The sequence below is a fragment of the Pituophis catenifer genome, unplaced genomic scaffold, assembly GCF_029215685.1.
Source record: "Pituophis catenifer annectens isolate HBS135680 unplaced genomic scaffold, rPitCat1.0.hap2 SCAF_2, whole genome shotgun sequence".
Taxonomy (NCBI): Eukaryota; Metazoa; Chordata; class Lepidosauria; order Squamata; family Colubridae; genus Pituophis; species Pituophis catenifer.
This window is the reverse complement of record NW_027256882.1, coordinates 139,059,510-139,084,011: the sequence shown is the minus strand read 5'-3', so window position 1 is coordinate 139,084,011 and position 24,502 is coordinate 139,059,510. Positions and strand designations below refer to the sequence as shown.

Sequence of the window (24,502 nt, the reverse complement as noted above, 5' to 3'; positions counted from 1 at the left end):
GCTGTGCATCGTACGCAACTGATTAATGTTAACGCTATCATGTTACTGTCTAGAAAAACACCCACCTGAACTATCACACTAAAGCAAAAAGAATGTTATCTGTACCGAACAGCAGATACAATTATTTCTGTGGTATTCAATATATTATTAAAAAATAATACCTTTATTGAGTTTAAAATGCATTTAGGGCGTTTTAAGAATTTAGGAGGAATTGAATCCCAGTTAAACACAGTAATATTAGAATCTGGAAAATTAACTTTCTTATAAACTTATAATTAAGGATACATATTACAATCATTATAGTCATTGAAGGAATATGCCTGACAAAAGGAAGAACTGAGGAGAATGGAAAATTCCTTTAGGGTTATAGTTAGATCAGCAAAAACATCCACTATGGTATCTGTTCAAGACATAACAGGTAGAATAAAGAAGGAAGTAATTTTAAATCCAGAAACATTAAATATAATTGATCTTGAGAGAAACATAAACTTAAAACATTGTGGAAAATTCAAATTCAAAAATGGAACAGTAAAGAAAAGGGGGGGGGACTAATTTCACCCAAGTTTAAGAAATATACGCTGCAATGTGATTCACAGCAAATTCTGAATTATGTAATTTGAATACCACCCATCCGACAATTTTGCCTTTGGCTACGTGACCTCATTTGCAGTTGTCAGAAATACACAAGCATCATGAACTCAAAAGCTCAGAATCCAGCAAAAAAGAAAGGAAAGGTATGAACATTCTAGCTAGAGACAAGGCAGCACTTGGTTCTCTGAAAAACACGTGTCAATGGCCTTGGGAAGATCTATTGTAGAGCAACTTCTGTTTAATGTTCAGTACTCAAAACTGCCAAAATACAAAAGAAAAAGTTCAATGGTTTTGGAACAAACACTTTAATCCAGTTCCAATACTGCAGCTTCAGAATGAGAGAACAGCAATGTTCTCTAAAATCTTGGTACTGAGTAGGGAATGCTGCCATATAAAAGGAACCGAACAGCCCTAGTAATTCATCCTCCCTTCTAACTGCATTGCTCCAATTGTTCCCTTCATGAAAGAGGCTTATTTGTGGTATGCAGGAGAATAAATATTATTGGTTTTTTACATTTATAGGCAGCAATATAGATGCAAATAAAATCTGCTAGAAATTACAGGTAGTCCTCGATTCATGACAATTCATTTAATGGCAGTTTGAAATTACAAGTGTGCTAGGAAAAGTGACTTATGACCTGTCTTCAAAGTTGTGACTGTCGCACTCACATAATACATAACACTGTAAACAAACACAGGTAGTCCTCGACTCACAATCTTTTGTTTAGTGACCAACCAAAGTTACAGCAGCACCGAAAAAAGTGGTTTATGACCATTTTTTACACTTATGACTGTTGCAACTTCCCTATGGTCACGTGATTAGAATTCAGATGCTTGTCAACTGACTCATACTAATGACGGTTGCAGTGTTCCTGGGTCATGTGATCACCTTTTTTGACCTTCTGACAAGCAAAGTCAATGGGGGAAGCCAGATTCTTTTTCCAACCGTGTTACTAATTTAACAACTGCAGTGATTTCCTTAACAACTGTGGCAAGAAAGGTCATATAATGCAGCAAATCTCACTTAGCAATTATCTTGCTTAGCAACAGAAATTTGCAGCCTGTGATCGTAAGTCAAGGACTACCTATAATAAAATTATATTGTAACAAGGCTTCCATAATATTTTTTTAAAAAAGAACTCTAGATATACCCACACACAGGGGTCCTCATCCCATTTTTCTTCTAAGATCATATGTAATTGAAATGTACAAGCTGTTGTATTTTTCTGGATTTGAAGGCAACAAACTCAACACTGAGGATTTATTTTCATATGCAACCTGGCTGATTTGTTTGAAGCCGTCGCTATGATTTCATATTACAAAAGACAAGAAGAGCTCAATCCCGTAATTTCTGAGCCTTCTAAAGATTAATCCAAAAATGATACTATAGCCCAGGGTGTCAAACTCGGTTTCACTGAGGGCCGCAACAGGGTTGTGTTTGGCCTCTGGGGGCTGGGGTGAGCATGGCCAGGATGGGCATGGCCAGCTTGACGTCACTTGTGTCTGGGGCGCCTGTGGTGGCCCAAATGCTCTGCCAGTGAAAATGTGCTCCCAAGCTCTGTTTTCCACTGGGACGGCCTCTTGCAACCCTCTGCCAGTGAAAATGGAGCTGCGGGGGGGCACGCGTGACCCTCTCAAGCTCTGTTTTTGGCTAGGACAGCCTCCTGTAACTCTCTGCCAGCGAAAACGGAGCATGCGGCTCTCTCAAGCTCAGTTTTTGCTGGCAGAGGCACTGCAAGCTGGTCCTTCTCTGTTTCCATGGCAGCCCCGTGGGCCAGATCTAAGCAATCCATGGGGTAGATCCGGGCCCAGGGCCTTGAGTTTGACACCCCTGCTATAGCCCCTCAATACTGAGGACATACATAAAATGCATTCAGAAAGTATTCAGACCCCCTTCACTTTTGTCCATTTTGTTATGCTGCAGTCTGATTCTACAGTGGTTGAAATTCATTTTTTTTCTCATTAATCTATACTTAGTACCCCATAATGATAAAGTGATGACAGAATTTTAGAAATGTCTGTAAACTTATTAAAAAGAAAGAAACTGAAATATCACAAAGGGCATGTGTATTCAGACCCTTTGCAACAACCCTTGAACTTTAGCTCTGGTGCCGTCCATTTCTCTTGATCGTTGCTGACATGTTTCTATACCTTGATCTGAGTCCACCTGTGGCAAATTAAATGGACTGGACATGGTTTGGAAAGGCACACTCCACTCTATAGAAGGCCTCACAGCTGACAATGCATACTGTAGCAGAGCAAAAGCCATTAGGTCAAAGGAACTGCCTGCAGAGCTCAGAGACAGGTTTATTGCAAGGCACAGATCTGGGGACGGCTACAATAAAAATTTCTGCTGCATTGAAGATTCCTAAGAACATGGTGGCCTCCATAATTCTCAAATGGAAGAAGCATGCCATAAACTGACTGAGATCCCATGTGGAGATGGGATAGAGTTCCAGAAGAACAACCATCACTGCAGCCCTCCACCAATCTGAACTTTATGGCAGAATGGCTAAATGGAAGCCTCTTCTCAGTGCAAAACACATGAAAGTCCGCTTGGAGTTTGCAAAAAAGCATCTGAAGGACTCTCAGACTGTGAGAATTCTCTGGTCTGATGAAACCAAGATTGAACTGTTTGGCCTCAATTCTAAACATTATGTCTCGAGGAAACCAAGCACCACTTATAACCTGCCCAATATCATCCCAACAGAGAAGCATTGGCAGCATCATGCTCTGGGGGATATTTTTCAGCAGCGGGGACTGGGAGACTAGTCAGGGTTAAGGGGAAGCTGAATGGAGCAAAGTACCATTCAAAGTACAGGGTTATCCTCAATGAAAACCTGTTCCACAGTACTCAGGACATCAGACTGGGCCAAAGGTTTATTTTCCAACATGTCAATGATCCTAAACATAGAGCCAAGACAACAAAGGAGGCTTGGAGACAACTCTCTGAATGTCCTAGAGTGGCACAGCCAGAGCCCTGACTTGAACCTTGTTGGAAGGACTTGAAAGGCTATAATTGCTGCCAAAGGTGCTTCACAAAGTACTGAGTGAAGGGTCTGAATATTTATGCCAATGTAATATTTCAGGATTTTTTTCTTTTTAATAAATTTACAGAATTTCTAAAATTCTGTCTTCACTTTGTCATTATGGGTACTGAGAGTAGATTAATGAGAAAAAATGAATTTCAACAACCCTAGAATCAGGCAGCAACATAACAAAATTGACAAAAGTGAATATTTTCTGGATGCACTGTACATAGGAATAATATGTAATAATCATTCTATGGATTAGATTACAACTTCCATTTTCCCCATGATAATTAAACATTTAATTATTTATAGTATCATGCAGTTGAATAGGCTGAAGAATTTTCTAGTCTTGCAACTGAAAAATGTCATACCATATCATACAGTTTGATTTTTTAAATTGTTTTGAAGCAGAATTTATTAGCAGAATATTGATAGATTTCCCAATTAGCAAATCAGTAATACCTGTCAGTGAGAATCATGCTAGTCAAACCATACACACCAGAATTTTTTTTGCAAACTAAGACTATTGTCAATATTGTTTCTCATAAGATTACCTTCTGTGGTTTCTTTATATGTGTTAAAAATAGACAACTATTTCTACAAATGAAAAAATTGTAAGAAAAACTGTAGTAAACATTGAAATTCCATTATGTTTGATTGGATAATTCTTCCAGCAAACCTCGTACACTCACTGCCCCATTTTTCAATAATCAGTGCTTGTCAACGTGTCATATATTTTTAATGAGCCATTTTCAGTCACTCTTTCCTACTCTGTTTCAATGATCTGTCATTTGCTTCCTTCAATTTGCTTCATTGACCATCTATTCTAAAGCAAGCCTGGGATAGGGGACAGGGGAAAGAAAGACAAGGGAGAAAAAAGTATTTCTTTTAGGATTTAGAGCAAAGATCTCGAAAATTCAATCATTATCCTATTGTTTTATTGTGGATAGCCCAACGATTTCTCTTTATTACTGCAGAAAAACATAAAAGCTAGCAGAGTGCAATAAAATGGCATGTGTTCAGCTTTGCAATGCTTCAGAGGACAGTGATTTAGTGCTACGAACCAATACATTACACACAAAACATCTTGCACACAGAACATTGCCTCATGTTCTGTGCAAACTATACAAAGCTGCCCAAAGTCTGCTCCCCCACATAAAGTACATGCTGCTATCAGAACCTGCTACCTGAATCCCCTTCCCCCAAATCCATGGGTTATGTTATTACAACAGCAGAGAGACTGGTTTGGTTTCCTTGGGTCCAAGGGTTTGCTATACTGTTAAGGTTCTACATATTGCATTAAACCTTTATTTCAGTGAGCCAATAGGCAGTTTTCCAGAGGATTCATTACGCTTCGTAATGCTGAAAACAGGAGGACTCTGGAATTGCACACAGTACAGATATTTGAATGACGTGACTCATCAATAAGTGTAACAATGTGATATCATTACAAGTTTACTCATCAAAACCATCGTGGTCTTTTATGCAGCTATAGAAGTTACTGTTAATGGAATCAATGATCTTACACCAAAGAGTTACAGAGATCATATTTTCAAGCTCTGCATCTCCATCTTAAATATTGCATCTGGACAGAAATAAAAAAGGTGGGAGGACAGCAAGAGAAAGATGAAAAATCCATCCTTCTTCTGTTAATGCATCCAGTTCAACTCTGAGAATTTTTTTTAAAAAAAGAATCCAGTAGAATTTGATCCTGATTCTGTAAGCAAACAATACATATTTTGTGCACAATCAGTTCAAATCCTTTTGAACTTTATTACTACTAAGTAAAAGACATTTGAAAATAGAGACTGGCTTATGCAGTTTCCTTTTGTACAACTTTTCAATTTCCCCAAAATGGAACAAGAATAATCTTGCATCCCACTTTTTTAGTTCTCTTGTTTTCTTTTTCCCATACCATGTTTTACTTTCTTGAGGAAGGGGGATAAATGGGAAATGTTAAAACTGTCCACACATCTCTCTTTGAAAGAAAAAGACTTTGACAAACATAAATTTAAAGAATTTGGACATTTAAACTAAGCTTAAATTGTGCTTGAACTCTAATTTTAAAATAATTTGAACAAATAAAATTTTAAGGAAAGAATGAAATGCTAATGTGAAGAATGTGTTAGGACAAATGAAATTGAGGAGTGCTTTCTGGAAAAGCTTGCAGAATTGCAAAAATGTTCTCTGTAAATTGATGAAATAACACAAAAAAAGAATGAAATTCTGCCCAAAGAACATAAAATGATGACCTGAGCCACAGAGTCTTTGTTGTGAGTTGGTATTGTCCCACTATGCTTGTAAATCTAGCAGGCTACTTGTTACCATAACATCATATTCCCTGTACAATTGCCTGAGATTACAAGAAATTAAAAATTTTAGTTTAAAATAAAATGGCATAAAAATCAATCCTTATCAGAAAATAAACTTTTGGCTCTCATGGATGTCACCTCTATTTTAGCAAACTCTCCTGATAAAAACAAATCTCTATGTACAAAAATTCAAAATTAAAGCATTCCTAAAAACTGACAGTCCATCCTTGGCTAATATACATCCAGAAAAGGGATGACTTTGCTTCCACTAGTCAGCTGTTCAATACCACTCATGTGGACAGAAGCCAATGTGCTCTCAGCTTTTAGTGAGTACTACATCATAAATCTAAAATCTGACGCAACAGACCCAAGAAATAGTCATAAGCGGTATTATCTGACTATAAAACCTGTGCATATACATCAAAAGCCAACGATGCAGAAAAGAGTTCTATCTACTGGAATTAACCGCTTTGCTAATTTTGCTTTGCTAACTATTTGGAAACAATAATACTGCATCATACAACCACCAATGTAGAAATTCTTGGCTGTAAAAATGACTCTTCTCTTTCTGAAGTATTAATTTAGTTGAACCCTAATAGCTTTTGAGAACCTGTAATATTCTATCCACATGAACATATAGAAAAGCTCCAAATATTGCCTAATACAATATATAAAATGAGGACCCGGATTGTGGGGGCAATAAGCTGACTTTGTATAAAGAAGAACACCGCTTGGGGGGGCCGAAAGCCCTACTAAGCAGGTATATACAAAAGTATGAAGGCTATTGCTTAACACATTGTAAGCCGCCCTGAGTCTCCAGAGAAGGGCGCCATATAAATTGAATCAATCAATCAATCAATCAATCAATCAATCAATCAATCAATCAATCAATAAATAAATAAATAAATAAATAAATAAGATCATACAGTATGTATCCGATATGTCAAGTGGAATATTTTCTAGTATTAGTATTATTAGTTTACCAGAAATAAACACAGATTTTGAGAAAAAAGGCTTATCTTACAAGAAGGCAAAAAGGTACTTACCCTTGGTTGCCAATTTTCATACTGTTTCTGCAAATTTGCACCAATGGTTTCTAGAGCTTTCTGTGGCCCCATTGACAGTGGATCTAAGAGACATAAAAGACCCATGAGATTTTGAACAAGCAAATAAAATACACTGAAATCAGTTCTATATGCAAACAAAATCCATGTAACATATTCTTTCTCCTATTGTAGCAAAGTGCAATGATAGAAAATGCATATTTCTTAGGCAAAAATATTGTTTCCAGAAATCTAAGCATTTTCCCACAGCAATCAAGTCAGTTACAGGGAAATATTTATTTATTATTTATTATTTATTATTTATTATTTATTATTTATTATTTATTATTTATTATTTATTTTATTTATTTATTTATTAAATTTCTATACCGCCCTTCTCCAAATAGGACTCAGGGCGGTGCACAGCCAAAGTAAAAAACAGAGCATACAAAATTTAAAAACAGTATTAAAATAATTAAATATTTTGGCCGTAAATTAAAACAACCCAATTTAAAATCAATTTAAAATTTAAGTCAAGCCAGCCCAGCTAGTTGAAATAAATAGGTTTTCAGGGCCCGATGAAAAATCCGGAGGTCTGTTATTGTACGTAACTCTGGGGGAAGGTTGTTCCAGAGGGTGGGCGCCGTCACAGAGAAGGCTCTCCCCCTGGGGGTCGCCAGCCGACATTGTCTGGCGGATGGCACCCTGAGGAGGCCCACTCTGTGCGAGCATACTGGCCGGTGGGAGGCTATTGGTGGCAGAAGGTGGTCTCGTAAGTACCCCGGCCCTAAGCCATGGAGCGCTTTAAAGGTGGTCACCAACACCTTGAAGCGCACCCGGAAGACCACCGGGAGCCAGTGCAGCTTGCGCAGGAGAGGTATCACATGGGAGCACCTCGTCGCCCCCATAATCCCCCGCGCGGCCACGTTCTGGACCAGCTGGAGCCTCCGGGTGCACCCCAGGGGGAGCCCCATGTAGAGAGTGTTGCAGTAGTCCAGGCGGGAAGTGACTAGTGCCTGAGTGACTGTGCGTAGAGAGTCCCGATCTAGAAAGGGGCGCAACTGGCGTATCAGGCGAACCTGATAAAAAGCCCCCCTGGCCACGGCCGTCAAATGATCTTCTAAAGACAGCCGTGCGTCCAGGAGGACGCCCAAGTTACGAGCCCTCTCCGTGGGGGCGAGTGATTCTCCCCCAATAGCCAGCGATGGCGTCAGCTGGTTATATCGGGACGCTGGAAGCCACAGCCACTCGGTCTTGGAGGGGTTGAGTCGGAGCCTGTTTCTCCCCATCCAGGCCCACACGGCCTCCAGGCACTGGGACATCACTTCAAGGGCATCGTTGGGGTGGCCTGGGGTGGAGATGTACAGCTGGGTGTCATCAGCGTACTGATGGAACTCCACCCCGAAGCCACGGATGATCTCACCCAGCGGCTTTACATAAATGTTGAACAGAAGGGGCGAGAGGACCGACCCTTGTGGCACCCCACAAGCAAGGTGCCTCGGGGTCGACCGCTGCCCCCCCGTCAACACAGATTGCGACCGGTCAGAGAGGTAGGAGAACCACCGCAGAACGGTGCCCCCCACCCACAACCCCGCCAACCGGTGCAACATGATACCATGGTCAATGGTATCAAAAGCCGCTGAGAGGTCTAACAGGACCAGGATAGAGGAGCAACCCCTATCCTGAGCCCTCCAGAGATCATCCACCAACGCGACCAATGCCGTTTCCGTGCTGTGCCCAGGCCGGAAGCCGGACTGGAGCGGGTCTAGATAGACAGTTTCATCCAGGTACCGGGGAAGCTGTTGCGCTACCACACTCTCAACAACCTTCGCAACGAAGCGAAGGTTGGAGACTGGACGATAGTTAGCCAAAACAGCCGGATCCAGAGAGGGCTTCTTGAGGAGGGGCCTCATAACCGCTTCTTTCAAAGCGGCCGGTAGGACCCCCTCACTCAAAGAAGCGTTAACAATCTTCTGGAGCCAGCCTCGTGTCACCTCCCAGGAAGCCAGTACCAACCAAGAGGGACACGGGTCCAATAAACATGTGGTTGCGTTCAGCCGTCCCAGGACCCTGTCCATGTCCTCGGGAGCCACAGGATCGAACTACCCCCAGATAACACTCTCAAGACCTGCCTCAGTCATCCCGTCCGGACATACCCAGAGGCCAGCCCTTCCCGAATCTGAGCGATTTTGTCATACAGATACTGCACAAAGTCCTCAGCTCGGCCCTGCAAGGGGTCATCCCGCGCTTCCAGATGGAGGAGGGAGCGGGTCACCCTAAACAGGGCGGCCGGGCGATTATCTGATGACGCGATAAGAGCGGCAAAATAGCTAGATTTCGCCGCTTTTATCGCCACTAGGTAGGTCTTAATATGAGACCTCACCAGTGTTCGGTCGGATTCGGAGCGGCTGGTCCTCCAACTACTCTCCAAGCGTCTTTTCCGGCGCTTCATCTCCCTGAGCTCCTCGGAGAACCAAGGAGCTAGGTGAGTTCGGTGCCGGGTCAGAGGCCGCAAAGGCACGACATGGTCCAAGGCCCCGGCAGCTGCACTATCCCAGGCGGCCACCAGGTCCTCAGCCGAATCATGAGCCAGAGTCTCAGGAAATGGCCCAAGCTCCATCTGGAACCTATCAGGGTCCATCAGGCGCCTGGGGCGGAACCACCTGGTCGGTCCCGCCTCCCTGCGGTGGGGTGCAGCGGTTAGAAAGTCCAGTCGAAGGAGCGAGTGGTCAGACCATGACAAGGGTTCGATGACTATATCCCCTGTATCAAGGCCACTCGACCACTGACCAGAGACAAAAACTAAGTCCAGAGTGTGTCCACCCGTGTGAGTGGGGTCATGAATTAACTGAGTAAGGTCCATGGCCATCATGAAAGCCATGAACTCTCGAGCCACCTCAGACGTTTCGCCGACAGATGGCAGGTTGAAATCCCCCATGACTAGAAGTCTGGGGGTACCAACCGCCACCTCAGCTATGACGTTGAGCAGCTCGAGCAGGGCCGTTGCCACGCGGCAGGGAGTCAGGTACGTGATCAACAAGCCCATCTGTACTCCACGACCCCACTTCACAAAAAGGGACTCACATCCGGCTATCTGTGGAATAGTGGTCTCCCTCGGATCAAGACTTTCCTTTATAATAACCGCCACCTGCCCGCCCCTGCCCTGAGCTCTCGGCTGATGGAATGCTCGGAAACCTGGTGGGCACATATCCATGAGGGGAACCCCTCCCTCATGGCCCAACCAGGTCTCCGTAATACCTGCCAGGTCCGCTCCCCCCTCCTGAATAAGATCGCAAATGAGGGGGGCTTTATTTACCACGGACCTGGCATTGCACGACAGCAGCCGAAGGCTCGGGCCCTGAGAGTCTGAACAGCCTGGGGTACGAGAAGGGCTATGGGGATCGGGGCGTGCCACCGCTCGAAGATAGCGAGTGTGCGCCCCCACCACATGATGCAGCCCCCTGCTCCCGCCATATCTGCCCCTCCCATTCAACAATATCCGATGAGAAATCTGGGTCGGCCATTATAACAGGTAAGAGCTATTTATTTATTTATTTATTTATTTATTTTATTATTTTTTGGGGGGGTCTACACCGAGAGGCACCCCCCTTTGGTGCGACCTTTATGAGGGGATAGACGAATAAACGAGAAAGGTCCAAAGTCAAAAGTCAAAAGTCAATCAGGCGTGGAAACTAAAGATGACGATCAAAAGTCGGCTTGCAAGGAAAAAACAATCAAATAGATGATGAGATTAAAGCCAGAAGCACTGAGGCCAAATTCGCTGCAACTGTTAATGCCGGCAACAGTTCAAGGCGAGATAGTGAGGAGGTCTGAGGAGAAAGCACGGCAGGCTGACAAGTGAAGAATTCAAAATGGCGCACGTGCGGGAAAATTATCCCAGCGGAGGCGCGTGGCAGCAACAGAAGTTAACGGCCAGGAGGGAGAACGCGAGCTGTCAAAGGAGGCTCAAGCGCTGCCGCTAGTCAGCTGAAGACCCCCCCAGCGCCGAGAAAGTGAAACGAAGCCTCTCCAAAGGCACGGCAAGCTCCGATTACCAGCAATGAGACGGCCGAACCTCGGAGGAACTCACCAGCGGCTTGAGTAAGATGCGATGTTATGAATTTGCTGGGCGGCCCGCTCACGCACATACACACACGCACGCAGAGATGCCGATGGTGAGGCAGAGCTCTGCGGCAGTCAAGTGAGGGGCGAAAAGACGCTGGCAAATGGCCAGGGAGTCCAACCAGCTGAAAATGCTCCTCGCCTCCGGTCCAACGGCCAAATCCGGATTAGTGGCCGAAATTGTGCTTGCAGAGTTGCCGATCGTGAGGCAGAGCTCGGCAGCTTGAAAAGAGGCTGGTAATCGGAGCTTGCAGAGATGCTAATTAGAGGGCACAGAGCTCAGCGGCCTGAGGGAGACAAGTGAGGGCGGGAACCCTGGAGCCCCAGGCCCCTCACCAGCATAACTAAATAAGCCTTCTTAATCCAAACAACCAGCTAGATATCCACAAGGAAAAAATATAAGGGAAGGGGAACTAGGATTGTAAGAAAATGAAATAAAATAAAATAATTGTGGATACAGCAAGAACGGAGCTAGAGAAAGGCACAGTATCTTTCCTCACTGAGTGAAAGGAACTGAGCCTCAGCCGGGGCCTAGAGGGCGGAGTCAACAACCTTTAAAGCTACAGGCACTCAGTATCTTCATCCTACTGAGGGAAGTACCCCACGCTCTTGGATTCTCCAAGCAGCGCGCCAGAGAAAAATAATAATCCCTCCTAACCTTTGTTACTGCAAACCATAGGAAAATCTGCTGCTTCACTTATGCCTTTAAATCTAACAGTAACTATACAAGAGGAACAGTTCTTTATGGCCTTAAGGATTCTGTAAAAGAAGAGGAAATATCTGTGCTTCATTAATTATTTTGATTGTGTAACCATATCAAGTTGTGGAGAGTGCTGAGAAAAATGGGAATTCCAGAATATCTCATTGTCCTTGTGACAATATACAAGTCAGGAAGCCACATTACAAACAGATCATGGTAAAACAGATTGGTTCCGGGTTGGCAAAGGATTGACAGAAGGTCATACGCTCTTCCATTATTTACTCAATCTATTATTAACTGAAGGCAGGTTTGAAGAAGACGAGGATAGTTTTTAAAAGGAAGAAAAAATATCAATAACCTGCACTATGCTGATAACATTACTTTAATAGCTGAAAATGCAAAGGATCTGCAAGCTCTAGTAATGGAATTAAAGGAGAATAGCGAAAAAATGGGACTAAATTTAAATATAAAAAAGATCAAACTAATGATAACAGGTAGAACAACTGGCCTTGATGATGATAATATCAAAATGGTGGATAGCTTTTGCCTTTGAGGATCAACCATCAACAATAAAGGAACAAGCAGTCAAGAAATATGCCAGTGACTAGCACTTGTACATGAAGACCTTAGAAAAAGCATACAAATACCATGATGTTTTTATACCTACAAAATCAGAATTCTGCACACCATGGTATTTCCTGTGACACACCGTGGAATTAAACTAGACTTTGAAGAACCAGGATCAGAAGAGTATTGATGCTTTTGAACTCTGGTATTGGAGAAGACTCGTGAGAATATAAAGGGATACAACACCACCTATCTCCTCTTTATAACACAGTCCTTTCAGCTCCAAGTTCCAATAAGGTTCCACACCCATTTGTACTATTCAGATGACCCTGAAAGCACAGTTGCCTCAATGACTCTCAGAAAGAGCGCTAATGAAAAGGCGACTGTAAAGAATATAAATCCTTCCATCCTCCACCATTCAGTCAGAACTGAAGGAGCTCCTTGGATGAAAAGCGAAAAGTCTTCAAGAAAAAACAAAGTCCAGTTGCCTTTGGAAAAAGCACCTTTGGGACAACCATTATCCAGATGACTAAGAATCTCCAGAGATGTGGATTGGCTCAGTTACAGAGACAATGGATACAATGAATACACCATTGGAAGACCTGAAAGACTAGGTTAGGGACACATCTTCATGGGGGCGGGGGGAATCTATCTATCTGGTCACTAAGAATCAATAATAACTTGATGGCACATAATCATTCAATCCAGTAATCAAGAGGGGGAAAGAGGGTTGCGCTCAGCACTCAAAGTCAACGTGAACACACGTAACACAAACAGAAAGGTAGAAAAGCTAACATTTATCTACATATTCAAAACGGTATGCTAAGTCATGAAGAACAAGCTCACATATTTGTCCCTACTGTCCTCAGCATGCTTTTATTTTCTTTGAGAATAGAGTTCAAGACATTTCTTCAATACAATACTGTGCTTCTGACAAAGTGAAGGTTTAAAAACTGGACCCTTTCCAAATTATCCCCTCAAGCACCATGAGAAGTTCGTAAAAATGCATGCAAAAAGAGATTAATGAGATATAGTGCAAGTTCAGCCAAAAAAAAAAATCATGTATTCTGAAATGTCAAGGGAAAATGTGTATTTTTAATGGAACCTGTCTGACACCATGGACAAAAAAAGGATAAATTTAGTATTGACTAGAGAAGCTATAGCAGTAGCTCTAGGTAAATGGAACAAAGAAAATGGAGCAGAATTTTTCCCTATTCACAGTGTTAAAATACCATTAACAATTTTCAACATCGCAAATATCTGCTATTAGGCTAGTGCTTCCTCTCTCTCTTCAGTTCATGCAAATAAGACTACCGAAGAAATTATATTCAGTTCTAACAAATAGCGATAGTCAAAAGAAAGCACAGAAGCAACAATCCATCATAAGGCCATGAAAATCGCCCAATCTGAAAATGGCTTAAGTAACAGCTCCATATCACAGAGCTGGATTACTTTGAATCTATCCTTTTTTGCTCTCTTCAGGTTATCATTAAAAATTGAGATCAAGGTGACTGTCCATGTAAACTTACAATGATTAATGAGCACAATTTTTAATTGCTTAACAACTTGGATGTTCTTTCTAGTCTACCAAAATGTTCAAAAAACATGCAGAATAAATTGTAATGGTGAATAAACGTATCAGGAAAGATTTGTAGTCAAAAAGTTAAGTGGAAGGGTCTAGGCAAAGAACACAAAAGAATGTTAGCCAAATAAGATAGAAAAAGTTATTTCCTTTGTAATTCCAGCTATTAAAGCTTGACATTTTTTTTAAAGTATAGTTGATTTCAGGTCAAATCAACCAGTTTTGGGTGTATGAAGTTTATATGATAGCCATTCCTTTTTGTCTTCATATTCTGTAACACTATATACGCTGTTTGTTAATTGGTTAATCTGACAATGGAAGCCAAATATTTGCTATAAATAAATTAGACATAAAGACAGACAGACAGACACAGACAGACAGATTCTCTCTCACACATACCTTAATACTGTGTTTCCCCGAAAATGCAACCTATTCAAAAAGTAACAACTGCCTCGTGGGTGCCGCTCAGGCCGCCGCATCCAGCAAGCATGGCCAGGCAGGGAAAGGAGTACAGGCAGGAAAATCCCCTTCGTAATTTTCCTGCCGATCGCCGAAAAGGCTACCCCCAAGCCATCAGCGTATCCCAGGATTGCAACGCTAAAGGCTCGGCAGGAAAATTGCAAAGGGGATTTTCCTGCCTGTACTCCCGAAGCCTCCCCACCGCTTGGTTAGGGGCGGACAGCTGTGCAGCTCACTTGAGAATTTACTTTACTCACAACCCAGGGATTTTGGCGGCCTTTACGTGGCCAGTATGCCTGCAAGATCCCTGTTGTCCAAGGTTGGCAAGGCTCAGCATTTGGGCTCCGGCACAATCTTCTCCTCCAGGGTGGCAACTGCACGTGCATGGCACCTCCAGCTGAGTATGGCCTGCTGATCTCGGCTGACAGCGGCTCTGACCCGATCCTGGCTGCCAACGCTGCAGGCAAGAACTGGCCATGCTGATCCCACTTCATGACTGCGCAGACGGAGCCTGCACTGGCCACTGCTTCACGTGGGAGAGAAGACACTACGAAGAAGCCCATTTGTCGCATTGGCCGGGTGGGGGTCGCCCATGAAGGTGCCAGGCCTTGGAGCGCCACCTTGAGCAGGTGCCAAGCTGGAGGTGCGGGAGGGTCAGTCCCCTTACTTGGTTGCCTGCCCTCAGCCATTTCTCAACAAATGTCTGTGTATGGGTGTGTGTGTGTGTGTGTGTGTGTGTGTGTGTGTGTGTGTGTGTGAACAGTGGAGAGGAAACCCTTTCAAACAGCATTGCCTGTAATTCTTGTTTCTCGCCTCCATCATTTCTCTTTCTCTCTGTGTCTCTTTCACACACAGAGACATTTGATTGCTTGAAAGGAACAGGCTGCGCTTTGCTTGTACCATAAGGCTCCCCCTCCATCAAGCCTTCAGCGTATCCCAGGATTGCAACGCTGAAGGCTCGACAAAATAGGTAGGCATGATGTTTCACAAAGCTCCTTAATCTGCGGCTGCTGGCTCCCTCGCTTTGTGCTTTTTATACACATACCGACATAACCATTCTGCCTGGGGCTGCCGTTTCCCCCTCCCAAGGCTCCATTTCAGAGGAAAGAAGAGCTCTGGGGCAGCACTGGACTTTCCTCCTGCCCTGGCTCCTCTCAGTCTCAACTTTGCTACTGAAAGCATGTGGGCCAATTCTCTGGTTGAGCTCCATCAGAGCTTGGTTCTGGGAGAGACCCTTGGAGAGCCGAAAGGGGGCTGAGGGTAAGGGGCCCAAAAGTGCTCCTCGAGCACAGCCACTTCTGCAGCAGGAGACGCACCCTACGCTGGCCTTCCAAAGGGTACTGTAGCAGCAGCTATCCACAATTTTTTTACCATTACTTTGTCATGGCCCAGTGCAATGTTAAAAGTTAACATTTCTGAAATGTTACTGTAGCTACAGAGGAAAGGACGATGTTCAGGAAAATCTCCCCCCACCCCAGATCGTTCTTTCAGAAAGGACGCATATCCAAAAACACTCCCTCCATGGCTTCGGAGCCTCCAGTCTTGCAGTCCAATGCAGGCTAGATAGAGGTTTGCTCCGAAGCTGCAGCGGCAAAGAGTTGCACAAGGAGACCTCCACAGGTAACATTTCTGAATGTTAACTTTTAACACTGTACTGGGCCGGGGTCGGGATGAAATAACAATAAAAAAATTGTGGATAGCTGCTGCTACAGTACCCTTTGGAAGGCCAGTGGAAGGTGTGTGGGGCGCATCGCTTGGCCTCCTGCTGCTTTTGTGGCCGCAATAGACGGCAAAAGCGGCCGTGCTTGCTGGAGGCAGCGGCCGGAGCAGCACCCACAAGGCAGCTGTTCCGTGGATGGAATTGCCTGCTGTGACAGTCACGGTTACAACACGGCGCAAGGTGTGTGGGGTGTGTCGCTTGGCCTCCGTCTTCTTTTGCGGCTACAATCAGCTGCAAAAGCAGCTACGCTTTCTGGAGGCGGAAGCCTGAGCGGAACCTGCAAATCAGTTGTTTTGTGAATGGTGGGATGGCCTGCTGCAACCCTTCGGGAAGCTGGCACGAGGGGTCGGTCGCCCTCCCAACTCATACGGTACATGGGGGGAAATGAGACCCCCCCAAAAAAGAAGCCCTAGCCCATTTTTGGGGGGTCAAAAGAAAATAAGACCTGGTCTTATTTTCAGGGAAACACAGTAGACACAAAATTGTTGTTGAACAACAATGCTGTGCAGCGCTTCAGATTCAAAAGGCAATACAATTCTGAGAAAAGAACGTTTTTGATATAAGGAGTTGCTAATAAGTATTATAAGAACCCATATGCATTCCACAGCATATTTTTTTCCTTTAAATCTAAAATACTGCACAGGTCTAAGAGATAAATATACATATGTGTATAGAAAATTGTTGAAGAGCTGAAGAAGGTTCTTGGATGAGAAGCAAATCATCTTCAAAGAAAAAAATAGAAAGTCCAGTTGCCTTTTAAAAAACACCTTTGGGATACAGAGAGTTAGAGTTAGTTAGAATAACCTACTGATGTTTTAGAGGGAGGATACAGTTTCTATTTATAGAAATTGGCAGTTCACATATGCATAGAATATTCTTTTAAAATACACTGTATGGACTGACCACTAGTAAATACACAGCATAACTGAATCTATTACTATATTTAAATTAAAACGTATTGGCATGGAAACAGACAAATGATGTGTTAATAAATAAATGTTTTCTGACTAATGGCTTTATTTTTGCAACCCTAACCATAGCAAGAATATATTCTGTTAAGAGTTCAAAAGTTGCAACAATGCATCATTGATGAAGGAGGAGGAGGAAGAAAGCAAATAAAAAGGTCGGGATTGTGATGGATCTTTTTATTGACAATGGAAACCCAATTACAATATTCTCCAAAGTGTAGTAAAATGGCTAATTTTGAATAGATGCTCATCACTAATAGGTTTTCTTCCACATTTTAGTGTAAATTTTAGTATTTATTCTATTGTAGTAAAGGAAAAATGCACTACATTTATTCTAGTTCTCCTTGCATGAAAAAGAAAGACTTTTTTTTACACACGACTATTATATACCTGACAGATAAGATTCCTAGGCAGGATGGAGATTTGCTGTCACTTCTGTGTCTATGACTGTACGTCTGAATGACTTTTGATGCACTGTGGAATTCTAATTCCATTGAAAGGACAAGAGCCAAGTCTACCTTTGCTTTACAGTCAGCCCATTTCTAAAAACCTCTGGAAAACCTTTCTGTGTTGCTTGCCTTAAGACTGATTCACAGCTTCCATTACACGCTGTATAAAAAGAAAGATTTCTATTGAATTACATTGGTATTCAACACATTTCTAATACCATTAAACAACTTTTTGGCTCAGAATGCTGGAGGGCATACATCCTTCTCAATGACATTTTCTACCCTATTATTATGACATTTAACGTATGGCCATAAAGCAACCCCAAATAAAAGACGGGACTTTTTTTTTCTATAAAAAGTAAAGGAAATATAGTAACAGTGGCTATTGCCTAGAGGGAAATCAGGAGACACACTACTGCTTGGCAGCCTGTGTAGAGGAAACAGAACTGTATACTGTATCTCCTCATTAGGACATAACTATATATTTTAATTTTAATTCCAGAAAGGGTAGATTTAAGGAGAGCAAGTCCTTAGAGAGCAAGTCAAATAGAGAGCAAGAACACAGTGCAGGAATCCACTGGCAGGGAGTAGACAATGCAAAGAGAAGCCACTATTTCTCTAAGTCCTATCAAGCTGGGACATTCAAAATGGCAGTCAAGGAGTGTCTTTTTTTATCTTTTTGCTGAGAATTTATATTTTATTTATTTCCCTTTCACTTCAGTGGCTTCAATGGAAGAAAAAATAATCCTGTCAGCTCCAAGATTAACGCTTGTTTCATACTGTCTGGGACATATTAGAGAAACAAAGAGATTAAAATGTAATCCATACCTGTCTTGTTTCTGCATATACAACACATGGAAGCACACGTACACACAGACACAGAGCAAAAAAAATGTAAGAGGAGATTCCCAACATCACACGAGACAGCCTTCCAGGGGTGGGTTCTAACATTTTTTACTACCGGTTCTGTGGGCGTGGCTTATTTTGTGGGCGTGGCTTGATGGTCATGTGACAAATATTTAGGTGTTTGGGGTTTTTTTAAATTTGATTTATATGCCGCCCTTCTCCGGAGACTCAGGGCGGCTTACAGTGCGTTAAACAATAGCCTTCATACTTTTGTATATTTTATACAAAGTCAGCTTATTGCCCCCACAAACTGGGTCCTCAATTTACCTACCTTAGAAAGGATGGAAGGCTGAGTCAGCCTTGAGCCTGGCAAGATTCGAATTTACTTTAATTGCAGACAGCTGGTGTTAAATTACAGTGCCTTGTCTGCAGAGCTATCCAGGATTTAGCAGAGGTACTGGTCTACCAGGCTTTTAACTGCTTGCAGAGCTGTACCGATCTACCCATTTATTTTTGCAGGCACTGATCTACTCATGTATTTTTGCAGGCACTGGTCTACTCATGTATTTTTGCAAGCATTAGTCTCCTCATTTATTTTCTTTTAACACTGATCAGCTGTAGGGCGGCCCTTTGAAGCCCCACGGCAAGAGTTTAAACTGTTTTTTTCCCTCTAGCCATCAGCTGGGACTCAGGAGGCAGCAATAGATTGGGAGTGGGGCCAAATAAAAGGTAAGAATAATGTGGGGGGGGGCACCCACGAGACCCATGAAACACATCGTCACCGCTACCGGCTCGGCGGAACCGGGCCAAACCAGGAGGAACCCACCACTGCAGAAAGAAAGCCTCAATGGTGAAGGAGGAAGCCCTAAACATGCCAATGTTTCTCCAAAGTATTCTTATGGGTTTTTTTCTACCACAGTTATTAAAATGTTATCTAAAATAAACATCGCACATAGTACCAGTAAAAAAAAAAATGGGGGTGGGCCTCCAACACCAGCATACCTTTGTTGCAAAATCCCTGCCTTTCTTTCTCTTCTTATGTTACATGATGAAAATCCTGGCACACAGACAGCATGGAATGAAGTAACATCATATCTTACTGCTCCTCCTGCCATTTGCTTTTGGACTGCAGATGTGATGGACACTCAAACTATTGTCTCTTCTACTTTTCACAGCAAAATGACTACAGAAGGAATCTTGACATTTTTCTAGCATTCTTTTGTTTGGCTAGCAAACAGCAGCCAGCTGGTGCAAAACATGTTCAAATCCTCTTGGACAATGAAAAATTGTGCACAGCAACATTATTGAGCTGGTTATCTGCTACCTACGGGCACACTGAGCAAACAAGTACAGATTGAGAAATATCGCAATATAAAACTCTAGGAAGAGGTGATCGACATGCTAAGTCAAGGAGAAAAACAAGAGTCATTGCAACTGCATCTTAGAGCACTGATTTCTACAAACTTAAAATGAAGGTTATTAAAATTCTCCAACCACTGGAGTTACTCCACTGTTATTTTAAAAAATGTGTTTGTCGGATTTAGACTGAGCTCTTAATAGCAAGTAGAAATCTACAGTTACTGCCACAAAGCTGAATAAAATTATAAGCCATTGTTAACATCTTTGCAGTAAATGCCAAAGTTTTTTTTAAAATCCTTTAAATCCAAAGTCCTCTTAGCAACTGCATTAAACTTGATGTTGCAGTAACTTTATGGGCTAAGAAAATAAAGCAAATTTTTATAAACAAACAAACAAACAAACAAACAAACAAACAAACAAACAAGACTACTAAGACAAAGATATCCAGATAATGCCAACAGGAAAGCCTCTGTACTGCTGTACTTTTTAAACTTGTATTTATTAAAATACTGTATTGACTTGATGTAGAATTTTGTTCGACTGTTAAAATACTTTATCTTATTAAAGCCAATGAAGCACAAAACATTTCTCTAAGCAATATTAGTCATACTGAAAAATACAATGAAATAAATGAACTTTGAATGATATAATAGCATTTAGAAAGTGATGAGACTTCCCCCCCATCTGATAAGATTAACTGACCAAAGTCACATTCTTCTTTTTAGCCTCGAGTAGTTTTCACAAACCATATTTTGAGGCCTAAGAAAGAAATTTTATTAATTAGAATTTTTTATCCCACCTTTATTACTTTATGAGTAACTGAAGGCAGCAAGATTATCTAATACTCCTTCCTCCTCCTATTTTCCCCACAACAACAACCCTATGAGATAGGTTGGGCTGAGAGTGACTGGCCCAAGTCACCCAGGTGACTTTCATGCCTAAAGCAGGACTAGAACTCAGTCTCCTGGTTTCTAGGCCTGCACCTTAACCACTACTGCAAACTGGTTTAATGCTATTAAAACATTACTGATGGATTTATTAAGCATATTTTATTTATCAGCCACTGTAAGAAACTTCCAGGAAAGAAATGGAGGACAGAAAAAAAGCTCCGCTAAAAACAGAACTGACAACTATGGCAGTATGAAGAGCTACTAAGTAGACTGGTTCTTTGACAATTCCTCTCTGGACAGGAAGAGGATTTATGCTTGTCCACAAGTACTTCAGACAAGGGAATACTCAACAGCCATTTTGCTAAAAGCAGGGTCAGCACCTTTAAAAGGGCACTGGGTTTGCATATTTCTTTTACTAATCACTTTCAGAAACTGATTGTTAGCTGCTTTTCAGCTGTTAGGAACTTTTAGATTGAAACATTTTACAACAATGGGATGAGTTTCCTTGAATCTATAGAAAGAGAAATCTTAAATACAGGTAGTCCTCGAAATACAATTGATTAGCAACCATCTGAAGTTACAACGGACCTCCCCAGGGCCACTTATGATACAGTACCCCCTGTGTGGTACTGGGCTACCAGCTTGCTTTTATGTCTATTTGCCATGACCGTTTTATGACCCTTTTTTTTGCTGGAAACCAGCATTTACTTCTGGTTTCCAGTAAAAAAAAACCTTCCATTGTGGACAATGGATTTGCTTAATGATTGCCTGTTAATGACCATGGTGATTCACTTAATTACCCCCACAAAAACATTGGACATAGTCACATGGCAACCCACTTAACAATCAGCATGACTTATGTCCATAATTCCAGAATCAATTACGATCATAAGTCAAGGACTAACTGTTCAAGTTTACAGAGTTAAAAATAATGGAATAAACAGCAAAACTTTCATTTTAGAAAGTTACAAATGGACTAAGGGTACAGATAAATTTGAAATAAGATCTTGGAATTAATTATAAAGAATCCTTCTCATGAACTAAAATGTTTTTGTTCTGAATTATTTTAAAAAACATAATAAGATAAGCCTTTAAAAACTGAACACTAGAAGGGGCGTTGGTCCTCCTTCTCGTTGGGTGGAGACAGCAGCCAGGCATGGGTTTCACTCGTCTGTTCAGATTGAAGGACTGAGTCTGTCATAGTTGTTAAGTCCCGCCCCTGTTGCTAGGGGCTTCCAGCTTTTGGCAACGATGAAGAAACAGACTCGATGTGTGGGAGAAAAGACAATGATTAGTAAGAAAGGACCAGACTGACAAAGGGTGGGGCTGACTGCTGTCTCCACCCAACGAGAAGGTGCGTCTCAGGTAGGACCAACGCCCCTTCTCCATTGTGGGTGGAGACAGCAGCCAGGCATGGGACATACCAAAGTTCACTGTTTCTAGGTATGGGCGGGACCAGTCTGGTCCAAAGACTCCCCTCAGTATGAACCCTTTGCAGCACTCTACGTCCAAACACAGCCTCAGCTGAAGCGAATTTGTCCAACTTGTAGTGCTGAATAAAGGGGGAAGGGGAAATCCAAGTCGCCGCCCTGCAGATCTCCAGCAAAGACACTTGCATGGCCCAAGCCTTCGATGTAGCCGCACTGAGGGTAGAATGTGCTGTCAGGTTAGCAGGTCTGAGTAAAGAACGCAGTTCATACACCTTAGTGATCATCTGCCATATCCACCGTCCTATGGTCGAGGAAGTCACCCTGCCACCTAAAGAGACTGGGAGAAATGACACAAAGACTCCGTCCTGCGGAAGTCAACAGTTCTCTTAAGGTATACCCAGAGAGCCCTCCGGACATCCAACGTATGCCATCACCATTCTAGGGGGTGTGCCGGGTGAGGGCAGAAGTCAGGAAGGATGAGTTCCTGCATACGATGAAATGGCATATTGCTCTTAGGGACAAAGGTAGGATCAAGACGAAGAACCACTCAATCAGAGTGGAACACGCAGAGGTAACTGCGCATAGACAGTGTGGCAATTTCTGAGATTCGTCTTGCAGAAGTGATAGCCACCAAAAAGGCGACTTTACATGATATTAGTTGGAGGCTAGCTGTCCATAACGGCTCGTATGGGGGACCCGTAAGGGAATTCAGCACAATAGACAGGTCCCAGGTGGGGTACTTGTGTACCACAGGGGGACATAAGTTAGTGGCTCCCCGCAGGAATCTATGTATAAGAGGGTGTTGGGACAAAGAAGGAAGGGACCCACAAGTCAGGACCATTGAGAGAGCCACCACCTTTCTCCGAAGTATATTGGCAAAAGGCCGTTGTTGAGCCCGTCCTGGAGAAAAACAAGGACATGGACAATTGAGGCTTGAAGTGCCGAAACCCCCTCACGGTCACACCAATCACAAAAAGCCCGCTAAGTAGCCGAATAAATGTGGTCCGTGGACAGCCTCCGTGACGCTTGAATGGTTCAGATAACCTCGGAGGGGATATTGTCTCTACTCAGGGTGCACCGCTCAAGCGCCAGGCTGTCAGTTGGAGCCACTGAGGGTCCGGGTGAACCACTGCCCCCTGGCTGACAGAGGCAACGCCCTGGGGAATCCTCCAGGGTGGGGCCACAGACAATGAAGTGGGATCTGCAAACCAAGGCCTCCCTGGCCAGTGAGGGGCCAGAAGAATGACCTCCACTTGTTCCTGCAGAAGTTTGTGTATCACCCTGGGGATGAGAGGTATAGGCGGAAAGGCATAGAGAAGGGCTGGCGGCCACTGGGAACAAAGCACATCAACAGCTTCCGCATGAGGTGTCGGGAACCATGAGTAAAAACGAAGAAGTTGTGTGTTCAGGTGGGTCGCGAACAAGTCGACTTCCAGGGTGCCAAACCGGGCCGTTAGGTCCCTGAAAATCATCGGATGCAGGAGCCACTCCGTGTAGTCGATATCCTGTCAACTCAACCAGTCCGCCTGCACATTGGACACCCCGGAGATGTGCTCTGCCTTCAAGGAGCAAAGGTGATGCTCCGCCCAAAACCCCAATCTCTTGGCCTCCAGCATAAGGGACTTGGACCTGTGCCGGCTTGCCGATTTATGTGCGCTTTTGCCGCAACATTGTCCGTTAACACCAAGACATGTGTGCCTGCAAGAAGACCTTGGAAGGCACAGAGAGCCAGATATACTGCCCTCAATTCCAGCCAATTGATGTTCCGATGGCTCTCGCTGGTAGTCCACCTGCCCTGCACTACCTGCAACTGACAATGTGCCCCCCAGCCGAAGAGACTGGCATCCGTTGTTAACACCAGCCACTGAGGTTCATAGAACTGGCAATCCTTGGCAATGGCTGGAGACCGCCACCATCTGAGGGATATGAGTATCTCCTTGGGGACAGGAACCTTGACTGATGATGTGCCTCTGCCCGCCTTCTGAAATGGTAAAAGGAACCATTGGAGGTCTCTTGAATGTAATCAAGCCCAGGGAACGATGGAAATAGCCGAAATCATTTTGCCCAGGAACTGTGAAAGTAAGAAAGGGGACGCTTTCCTGCACCCCTCCACCCTGGACACAAGGGCTACTAGGCTATCCTGACGCTCCTCGGATAAATAAACTCTGCCCTCAACCAAGTCAATCACCGCTCCCAAATGGAGGAGATGGGTTGAAGGACTGGGATGAGTCATCTCCACATTAATGGCGAATCCATGGGAAGCAAGGATCTGAAGGGTTAACTGGAGATCCCTGTGGGCCTGCTGAGTAGAAGTAGACAAAATTAAAATGTCATCCAGATAACACTGGAGACGAATAGATCTAACCCTGAGGGAAGCAGCCAAGGCCGCTAAAACCTTGGTGAAACAATGGGGAGCAGAAGAAAGCCCAAAG

General features: G+C 43.3%; 1 protein-coding gene across 2 annotated transcripts in view; it reads right to left on the bottom strand.

Annotated features, from left to right (window-relative positions):
* Positions 1 to 24,502, bottom strand: part of RPTOR (regulatory associated protein of MTOR complex 1) — a 423,325-nt gene that overhangs the window by 357,755 nt on the left and 41,068 nt on the right. For both annotated transcript variants that reach the window (XM_070937688.1, XM_070937689.1), the window contains exon 3: positions 6,982 to 7,064. In XM_070937688.1, coding sequence (XP_070793789.1) covers positions 6,982 to 7,064 — 83 coding nt within the window. The remainder of the gene's footprint in view (positions 1 to 6,981; positions 7,065 to 24,502) is intronic.